The sequence below is a fragment of the Temnothorax nylanderi genome, unplaced genomic scaffold (assembly GCF_030848795.1).
Source record: "Temnothorax nylanderi isolate EJ_2023f unplaced genomic scaffold, tnyl_v1.0 TNYL_tig0116_pilon, whole genome shotgun sequence".
In the NCBI taxonomy this organism is placed as follows: Eukaryota; Metazoa; Arthropoda; class Insecta; order Hymenoptera; family Formicidae; genus Temnothorax; species Temnothorax nylanderi.
The window spans coordinates 274,080-284,805 of NW_027249178.1; the positions used below are offsets into that span (position 1 = coordinate 274,080).

The 10,726-nt window shown below is 34.9% G+C and overlaps 3 protein-coding genes across 3 annotated transcripts; all 3 read left to right on the plus strand.

Annotated features, from left to right (window-relative positions):
* The first annotated feature begins 601 nt into the window (after positions 1-601).
* On the plus strand, positions 602-2,823 carry LOC139776322 (odorant receptor 82a-like). The gene is made up of 6 exons (XM_071712894.1): positions 602-858; positions 1,149-1,434; positions 1,583-1,822; positions 1,892-2,005; positions 2,231-2,386; positions 2,459-2,823. The coding sequence occupies exons 1-6, from the start codon at positions 602-604 to the stop codon at positions 2,507-2,509; spliced, it is 1,104 nt and encodes a 367-aa protein (XP_071568995.1). The 3' UTR covers positions 2,510-2,823.
* Positions 2,824-2,981: 158 nt separating this feature from the next.
* Positions 2,982-6,072, plus strand: LOC139776300 (odorant receptor 13a-like). Its single transcript, XM_071712872.1, has 6 exons — positions 2,982-3,854; positions 4,231-4,567; positions 4,860-5,090; positions 5,153-5,266; positions 5,581-5,736; positions 5,821-6,072. The coding sequence occupies exons 1-6, from the start codon at positions 3,598-3,600 to the stop codon at positions 5,869-5,871; spliced, it is 1,146 nt and encodes a 381-aa protein (XP_071568973.1). The 5' UTR covers positions 2,982-3,597; the 3' UTR covers positions 5,872-6,072.
* Positions 6,073-6,645: 573 nt separating this feature from the next.
* On the plus strand, positions 6,646-9,359 carry LOC139776303 (odorant receptor 13a-like). The gene is made up of 6 exons (XM_071712876.1): positions 6,646-6,941; positions 7,040-7,382; positions 7,537-7,758; positions 8,105-8,224; positions 8,528-8,683; positions 9,194-9,359. The coding sequence occupies exons 1-6, from the start codon at positions 6,688-6,690 to the stop codon at positions 9,242-9,244; spliced, it is 1,146 nt and encodes a 381-aa protein (XP_071568977.1). The 5' UTR covers positions 6,646-6,687; the 3' UTR covers positions 9,245-9,359.
* Positions 9,360-10,726: the final 1,367 nt, after the last annotated feature.

A 10,726-nucleotide genomic window follows, 5' to 3' on the forward strand; every position in this document is an offset into this window, starting at 1 on the left:
GACAATTACTTACATTTCTACATCGCATGCTGGCAATTTTTCTCTTGTCTAGCTTCTATAAGTACTCGTTTTGAAAGCATCTTTGGTTGTAGAAGAAAACGTAACAAAACGTGAGCGAATACGTAAGTACAAGGGACAAAAAATTATAGCAAGATGATTTTCTTCTCAGATATCACATATTTTTTACTGTAATAAATTTTTTGCTTTTCTCTTTCGCTTGCATACATGTCGCGCAAACATTAACGTTTTTATAATTTTTTTTTCTATCGGATATAGCTGAAGTTGACATTTAGTCGAGATAGAAATTCATTTTTAAAGCAATTATGTACCATTATGCAACTATTACATTGTACACCGCTTCAGAAGGGGAGCGGGCATTATTATCGTTTTTGCTTTTAATAATACCCGTAAACTTCCAAGCATTATTGCGACGACGTGCAATTACAATTGATCGTTGCTGCCTGCGCTTCATCTATGTCTACGCTATGATTATTCAGTATTATACTTTTGCCGTCATCACGTGAAGTATACAACGGTTGTGTGTGCTTTTTATTACGCGACTACTATCTATTCTTACTATATCAGTAGTTCTGAAAAGGCAATGAAACGCACAACTACCATCAGCCGTTCGATTGAGATCGGTCTCCGTTTCATCGGCATGTGGCCGGACTCGGCATATCCAAATCTCTATTGGTTTAGCTATATGACAACAATAGCAATAGCGCAATATTATCAATATGCGTACATATTCGCACATATCGACTCAAACGATATTTGGCTCCTTATGGACTGTCTTAGTCTTACTCTGGCGTACAGCCTCGTTTTTCTTAAGCTTCTCATTCTGTGGTGGAATCGTCGGTAAGCTACGTTTTCCGAGAATGATATCGAATGTATCTCTCTAATCCCAATATAATACCCAATTAATATATTACCCACCTAATCCAAATATAATTACGTTAACATTACATAATCTCGACGAGACGAATGTGTGCGCGAAGATATATTTGTTGCTTTTTGAGTAAAATCATATATAAACAATATTTTACGTGACTCGTTACACATGAAGAAATGTTCTGCAGGATATTCTATTATATTGTGAAGGCGATAGATCAAGACTGGAGTGAGTGCGTTATTAATGATTCGTATAGGTTTACGATGATGAGCATGGCGGACCTGTCGCGCCGTTTTGCTAATATAATGTTCAGTATGTATGCCTTTTCTGCTTTCTCTCTGTCGATTGGCGAGCATTTACTTCAGTCGAGGGACGATGTCAATCAGTTCGGCAATAGTTCTCGAGAACTTCCCATAAAAATGGAATTCCCTTTCGACGTTAGTAAATCACCGATTTTCGAGTGTTTCTTAATTGGACAATTCGTTTACGATACGGTGATAGCTTTTGTGGTTAGCTTGATAAATGCATTACTTGTCGCGTTGGTAAGTATATAATGAGATTGAAAGAGATTAAGAAGTTAAAATAAAAATGTTTTATTATCGGTCCAATACGATCAATTCGAATTAACATTAAGACAAGGTATTACTTTAGATAACGTATTGTACATAAATTAATTGGTATAAGTTATAGATACTTCATGTGAGCGGTCAGATCGATATTATGCAGCAAGACTTAGCCGAAATTTCCAACTTTCTTAGTCGAAAATATGATCGCAGCACATTTCTACTTGTTATAAGAAATCTCATTTGCAAGCATCAGAAGATTATCACTTTATCGCAAAATATCGAGAATCTGTATACTCATGTTGCGCTGATTCAAGTTCTGTGGAATACGTTAGTTATGTGTTGCACTGGTTTTGTAATAATAATTGTGAGTAATGTCGGTTGTTTTCTTCATATTTTAGTTTTCTTCAACTTTTTCTTTCTAATCTTATTGCAGATTATTAGCTCCGGCGAAGATGCAGCAAATTTGATCAAGTCCGTGAGCTATTATACTGTAATAATTCTGGAGGTTTTCCTATATTGTTTTGCAGGAGAATTTTTAAGTGCCAAGGTATGTAAACGAGTCGTTTTCGTATTTCAGACGCATTATTGCAGATACACTTTTCTTTTTATTTATGTTGCATCAACTGTTGATTAACTACGTGTCATAAATTATGATTTAAAATGACTCTCATCGTTAAAAGGTATTGGAGAGTAAAAAATTTTTTACCACAAAAAATATTTTTAAATTTATTGTTACTCTTTCTGTATGTTAAACGGTTCATCCTGTTTCTAGAGTAAGTCGATTAGCGATGCGATATATGAGACACTTTGGTATAATTTGCCGCCAAGCGACAGTCGCATTATATTATTTATGATGTTAAGATGTCAAATGCAATTGACAATTACTGCAGGACGAATCATTGATTTGACTTTAGAAGGATTTACAAGCGTAAGGCGTTATGTTATAAACAATCTGCTTATCTAATACACTACATTCTATTAATCGAGATTAATTTTTTAGATTATAAAGGCTTCTGTTTCCTATATATCGGTATTAAATGCTATGTACTGAAAATCGGAAAAATGTTAGACCATTAGAATTTTTCAGCCCAAATTGTGTCATTAATAGTTGGTCGTCATGATTGTTGATTGAATAATGTTGCACAAAAAATTATAAGCATATAGTCTCTTTATAAAAATTATTTTTAATTTATTCCATAACTATATTATAACTTTGTTAATGGTTACTTCATATCAAGTGGACTTTTCACCTAAAATATTATGATATATTTGATGATACATTATTATATATTTGAAGAAGAGAACACGCGCGCGCCCATGCAAACATGTATTTGACTAATAATATACGTATAAGATTTCATTGAATACATGTTTAGAAAATTTTTTCTTAAAAATAAGATCTTATTTTAATTACCCAATCTCTGATCTGTTTCTTTCTCTTTTTATATTAACATATAACTTTTTTATATTACAATATTTACAATTAAATATAATTTATGTCGTTGACAATTACTTACATTTCTATATCGCATGCTGAGAATTTCATCTTTCTTGTTTAGCTTTTGTACTTGCTCTGAGAGCATTGGTTGTAGGAGAAAACTTAGCAAAGCGAAACGAAACGTGAGCGAGTCTATAAGTAAGGGACAAAACGTAAACGTAACAAAAAGTAATCGCAACATCAGTCGCTTCTCAGACATCAGACATTTTACTATATTTTTAAGAGTGGAATATATCCTTCACTTTTCTCTTTTCGCTTACATATGCCCCGCATTCCCCGCAACGTTAATGTCTTCATAATTTTTTTTATATCGGATATAGCTGAAATCGACATTTAGTCGAGTTAAATATTCATTTTTAGAACAATTATGTGCCATCATGCAACTGCTAAATTGGTCACTGCCTCAGAAGGGGAGCGGGCATCGTCGTCGCTTTCATATAATATACCCGCGAGCTTCCAAGAATTAATGCGACGAAGCGCAATTACAATTGATCGTTACTGCCTGCGCTTTATCGTCTTCGCTGTGGTTATTCAGTATTATACTTTTTTCGTCACACGCGAAGAGTACAACGTCCTGCGTGTGCTTTTTGCGCGTTGACGTGACTATCTATTTTTACCATACCGGTAGTTCTGAAAAGACCATGACACGCGCAACCACCATTAGCCGCTCGGTCGAAATCGGTCTTCGTTTTATCGGCATGTGGCCGGACTCGGCTTACCCGAATCTCTATTGGTCTTTATACATGACGCTAATACTGGTATCGCAATATTATCAATATTCGTATGTTGTTGCGCATTTTGACCTGAGCAATCTTCCGCTTTTATCCGATTGTTTGGGTCTCGCCCTAGCGAACACGCTCGCGTTTCTTAAGCTGCTTTCTCTGTGGTGGAACCGAAGGTAAAGTTCTTGGTTGTAATATCTGAAAAAAGGTGAATTTTTTAGAAACCATATAAATGCTATAAATCTAGAGAGAGAAGAGAGAGAGAGAGAAATAAATCTTTTATTATGATATTTATATGACGAAATATTTTAATATAAGTTCTATTTGTCGAACGATATTTGTTGTCAAGAATTTTTTAAAGACATGTATCAAACCGCATACAATTCAAGCGTAAAAATAATGACCATTAATGACGGTAATATTTGCTATAAATATTTTCTAAATAGAGTTATATATTGAAACGTTTTTTTTTGGTACTTGAGGCTCCTTCTTTTTTATGATAAAACTGATTAATGCGTGCAGTGTTTCGATAAAAGGATGAACTCTCTGCAGGATATTCTATAATATCTTGGCAGCAATGGATAGAGATTGGAATGATTGCGTTATCAACGATCACTCCACCATGATGACAGTCGCAAATCAATCGCGTCGTTGTTCCGTCGTGCTCATCGGCATCCACATTGTAACTGGTTTTTTCTTATCGATCGGTGTTTACGCGGCTCGCATGATGAGCAATTCTGGAGGTCCCCGAGCATTCCCGGTAAAAATGGAGCTTCCTCTTATGGCTCTGGAATCGCCGCTTTTCGAGTGCATCCTTGCCGGGCAAATGTTTTACATATTGTCGCTAGCTTCTGTGGTCGGTATGATTAATGCGTTGCTTGCTACATTGGTAAGTATACAATGATTTATTATAAGCCATAAAATTCTTTTTTGCGATTTTAGATACAAGAACACTATGCAATTGTAGATAAAAATGGGGTTTTTTTAACAATAAGAAAACTTATTAACGTTCAAAACAAAAGCTAATAATAAGAGATACGAGACAATTTACGAGTAATAAAAGATGTTGGAATAAATTTTAAATTTAAAAAAATATATAGCGTTTATTAAACGATTGACAAACTTACGTTTCGTGCCATACTTGTTCTTTTAATTTATTATCAACTGTTTTATATTTACAGATAATTCACGTAGGTGGCCAGGTCGATATCATGCGGCAAGCTGTAACGGAAGTACATAGTAACAACGACGAACTTGTTACATCTTTATCCATCATCAATAATCTCATTCATAGACACCAAAAGATTATTACTTTATCGGACGACATCGAAAGTCTATTTTCGTCCATTGCGCTGATGCAACTCCTGTGGAATACTTTAATCATCTGCTTCACCGGCTTTATGATAATAATTGTAAGCGAAATCGATTGTTCCGATTTTCGATCCTCCGACCGACAATTTGCCATCTTTCGCAGGCTCTCAGTACCAACAAAGGTGCAATGGTTTTAATAAAGTCGATGTTCCTTTACATTGCAAAAACATTAGAAGTCTTCGTATTCTGCTACGCAGGGGAGTTCTTAAGCTTCAAGGTGATTAAAGGAATGTTTCGTGCGCGCAGAATATTTGTGATTATGTATTTCTTCCTATTTCTAAAGTCGCAAATAATAAATAATTAATTAAAACGAGAACTATTATTATAGAAATATACAGCTATAATAACTTATTTTATTATTATAGCTATATATTTCTGATAATAATTCTCGTTTTAGAATTTATTGTTAATAAATTCTATTACGCTGTTTATTACTTGTTAATGATTATTGATAGATATAATATTGTGTAACAAACGATATTTAAATGATTGTCTCATTCACGTGTTCTGAAATCGGGTCACGCTTTTCAGAGTAAATCGATTAGCGACGCAATATATGAGTCACTTTGGTACAACATGGTACCGTCCAACAGTCGAATTATGTTATTTATAATGATGAGATCGCAGAAGCGACTGACAATTACTGCGGGGAAAATCTTTGATCTCACTTTGGAAGGATTTATGAGCGTAAGACGAATATCTTAATGTTCTACTGTGTAGACGAATCTCTTAATTTTCCAAGTTTCTTTTCTTTCATTGAATTTTTCTTAGGTCATGAAAGCTTCTGCTTCGTACATGTCTGTATTGCATGCTACGATTTAAATCGGGAGAAGTATCATCTGTTCCCACAGTATCCACAGTTTTAAATCAACGCTCCGCGACAGTGATAAATTATCCGTTGTGAATTTTTTGAACCTGTGCGAAGAAAATGGAGTGTATGAACATATATATACATATATATATTTTAATAATAACATTAAAACTTTATTAGCATAAGAATATAATAAATATATCTTTTTATTATGTCTCTTTATGTTCGATGCGCAGTCTACGTTTTAATCTTTTTATCTGTGATATTTCTTTTTCTTTTCTTTGACGTAAATATCCTACCATTTGATGACAAATGCTGTTATTTGCGCAATTTATCTTATGGCTTGAAAATATTCAAAGCCATCAATTTTTTCAGATCTATTAGAGACACAGGATCTTTTTTTCAAAGAACTTTTTTGTAAAGAAATTATCGACTACGCCGACTATCTGCGTTTGCATTTTTAAAAACGATTATTTGAACGTAAAGATACACGTGTATCTTTTTTTTTGCGCGCTGAAGCCCGCAATCGTTGATCATCATCGCAAATTATAGCTTGCTTCGTCGCACAATTTATTACAGCGAAATGCGTAATTGCGATTGATCGTTGCTAGCATAAACGTAGCGGTTTTACCCTGTAAAATTGCTCTACCTCCCTTGCGACATCGTGGAGGGGAGTGCATCACGGAGCTAGACCGGAGGACTCGATTGCCATCGTTTTCTTCGCGACGCCACTTCTCGTCTCGTACGCAGTCGTTATTCACCTCGTTGGAAGGAGAGACGCACACGGTTTCCCGGAGTGATGGTTCAATGTGACGTTACACACTATTATGTCGACAAGTACCGTAAGCCCGTTGCTGAAGATCGGTCTCGGTTTGATTGGCATGTGGCCCGGCGCCTCGCACGCGACGCTTTGCTGGCTCTTTTACATGACTACCCTCGTCGCGATGCAGTACTTTCAGTACTCCTACGTCTACGCGCACCTCGATTTTAGCGATCTGACGAAGCTGATGGACGGTCTGGGTCTCACTCTGGACTACACCCTGACGATACTGAAGCTACTCAGCCTTTGGTTTAATCGTCGGTAAGCCTAGCGATCGCTTGGTCGGCTTGATCTCTCGATCTCGATGTTTGATCGTCTGCGAGAGATGATTTGAGATACACATCGGTGATCGGTTGTAGGATATTCGCGGATATTTTGGTCGGGATGGATGACGATTGGAAGGATTGCGGGACCGATTTGCGTGAATGCGTGATGATGGACAAGGCTAATTTGGCGCACCGTTGCTCCAACGCCATGATATCCGTCAACGCTCTCGCCACTTTTTTGTATTTTATCGATAGTTACGTACGTGGAAGTATGCTTTCCAAGGATGGACAGTTGCGCGAGTTTCCGATACAAGTACAGTTTCCGTTCGAGGTTCACGAAACGCCTGTTTACCAGCTGGTCGGCCTGGGATTGTTTTTTCATGTGTTAGAAACGGCGACCGTAATAGCGATGCTGAATGCTTTGATCTTAACGTTGGTAAGTTAAGAGGCAGAAGCGATTGTGAATTCTTTAGCTAAATATGTATGAAGTAAAATTAATGTAATGGTATTTAAAATGTTCTTTAACGGGCTAATTAAAGTTTTCGTTGGATTTGTCGAACTCTGCTTGAAACTTTAGTTTTTGTTTCGAGGTACTTCACGTAAGCGGACAAATCGATATCGTGTGTCTAGAGCTAAAAGAGATTCCCCCCATATCCAAATCTAGCTCGGTATCTGCCAAAACGCTCGTCGTAAGGCACCAGAAGATCATATCGTTGTCGAAGAACATCGAAAGCTTCTTTTCATTCGTTGCTCTGTTGCAATTCGTATGGAACACTTTTGTTATTTGTGCCTTAGGATTCATGGTCGTGATAGTGAGTAAGAATTAACTGCTTCGGCTGCTGTAGTAATAAATCCTGTCATGTTTCTAGGACACTGCCTAAAAAAATAATACACTTTGAAAATATATATAATTAAAATGTTAATTATATTCACAATTACAATTATATTCGATTTAAAATATACGCTGTACAACATATGAGAGAGAAAAGTTAGTTTATATTCAATACAATATTTAATTTACAAAGCAATTTTAAAATATAAGAAAAATACGTATTATAATATTTAGCAATAATATCTCGGAACATGTATTTTTATGTGGATATTTATCCATTTCTGATATTATCTCATACTATTTGTAAACATTATTTAATGTTCCAGTCTTTAGGTATCAACATGATGAGTAAATCCGGGATATTAATAAAATTTATTATTCCATATCTCGCAGTAACAATAGAAGCTTTTGTATTTTGTTTTGCCGGCGAATATTTGAGCACTAAGGTAAGCATGTTACTTTTATTTTTATAAATTTTTTTTGTTATATTAGTAGATAAATATAGATATAGATAAAAATTAAATTTGAAACATAAGGCAAATAAGAGCAAAACGCCGATGTTAAAGCGAATAATATAGAATACAAATAAAAATATCTTAGAATTTGTTATAATTTAATTGTACGAAATGACTAAACCATATGTGTTGTGATTGCGTTTATCCAAATGGAGATCTTTGTGTCCCTCCTATGTGTCACGTGTTATATAGTCTCATGTAACAAGTAGTCTATAATCTTTCTCTCTTTTTCAGAGCAGGGCTATCGGCGATGCGGCGTATGAAGCGGTTTGGTACGATTTATCTATTAGCGAATGCCGAATTTTGTTATTCGTAATCCTCAGATCTCAAAAGCGACTGACGATCACAGCTGGGAAAATCATGGATCTGACACTGGAAGGTTTTACTACTGTAAGTTTTTTGCTTTAAACTTTATATTGTTACTTTTCTTAACATATTATGATTACCGAACAAATACCAATGTCTTGTAATAATACTTAACACGTTGGCTGTCGTGTGACGCCCACCGGTATGTCACATCCCATTTGCTATAAATTAAGTGAACCGTCGACGTGCCACATCACGTCTTATTTTATATTGTAATTTTTGCATCGGCAAAATATTGTAAGTTATTTTGAAATTTACGTGGCATATTAGGAATACTTATTTTTCACCAACTCTTAAGATGTAATCAGGCAGTATAATATTTAATTATATAATAAGTTTTTTGAAAAGCTATGCTAATTTTTTGATATGTTGGTACATGTAGAATAAATGTAATAATACATTGCGGCAGCTAACGTGTTAATACTGTTAATATGCTCAGAAAATTTATTGATGTGTGTATCGTATTGAGAGATCGTCTTTGGACTTGGACTAATTGTTTTTGTTAGTATTTCTTTCTGCGTGATATTCTTTTAGATCATGAAAGCTTCAGCTTCATATATTTCGGTTTTATACGCGATGTATTGAAACACGAATTTATCTATGCTGGTCATACGTATATATCGTCAAATCATCGCGAGTGAAATAATTATGATGTACACACATTTGTAGAAATACTAATAGAGAAAGGTGATTATTATAATAGTTCTTCTTTTATTTTTAACAACCGTTGTTGGATCTTATTTATATAAACTTATTGTTAATAGAATTTTTATGTATCTCTAAGAATCTCTTCTTTTTAAAATTTGAGATAAGATAGCAAATTAGTAAAATCCGCGAAAATTCTCCTCTGAAATATTCCGTTGATAATAAATAATGTGCTTTGAACATCAATATTTTACTTTCAGTTCTCTGTTAAGTTACAAGTATAAATTATTGCAAAGTTTTTAAAAGAAATGAAAATGATTTAACAATAAGATTAAAAAGATAAATTGTATATAGTATACTTATAGTATACTAATCACTATACAATTTACTTACAATTTTAGCTTACAAACTTTCGACTAAAAATTATAATTCCCGTTTTCATCGACTGATTTCTCTGCACAGAATAATATTTTCTTTTTCCGCAAATGACAGGCTAATATTCAACAAATTAATATTCCTGCCAATACGACCAATTATTGTATTATATGCCATTTATATCAATCGGTCGTTTTTTTAAATTTAATTTTCAGATCTGCTCACAATGCATAATTTTTTGCTCTTTTCATACTGGAGAATCACTATTATGTTTTTAAGGAAAATTATCTATCAATTCTCTGTATTACTGCGTTCAGTTTGTATGTCACATTTGATGATGATATTTTCCACGTGTATCTTTTTTTCTAATTGCCAGAAGAAAAGTTGTAATCGCCTGTCATCGCAATTTAGTTTATTATTTCATGACTGTCGTCGTGCTGCAAGATACATAATTGTAATTGATCGAGAAGCTCACGCTACCTCGTATTTTTTCTACGGGGTAGTTTTACTCTGTGCGAAATTGCTAACTACACGCGAGGGAGTGGGGAATGCACAAGAGTTTAAAGACCTCGTTTCTGTATTTTTCTCGCGGCAACGCTCCTCCCCGATAGTCGAATCCATTTCACCTGAACAAAGATGACGGTTCGATTAAGTGATATAACTTTTGATATAAGTCTACGAGCCGCTATGTTAACAAGCATTATAAATCCCTCGTTAAAGATCGGTCTCGGTCTGATCGGAATGTAACACGTTTCTTCATGTAGAATTGTTCTTCTGGTTTTTTTACATGGCTATTCTCGTCACCATGCGATACTTTCAGTAATCATACCTCTTTAATGGCTTGAATATTACTTTGGATTATACCCTATCATTTCTAAAGCTGTTAAGCTTTTGGCACCATTGTCGGTAAGATTCGCAACTATCAGCTGCTGGGATTTCTGGACATTATTTGAGATGAATACGGTTGCATGCAGAATATTCTTAGATTTTGACCGCGATGAACGATTGACTGGAAACGATTGCTCCATGTACGTATCCGCACGCGTG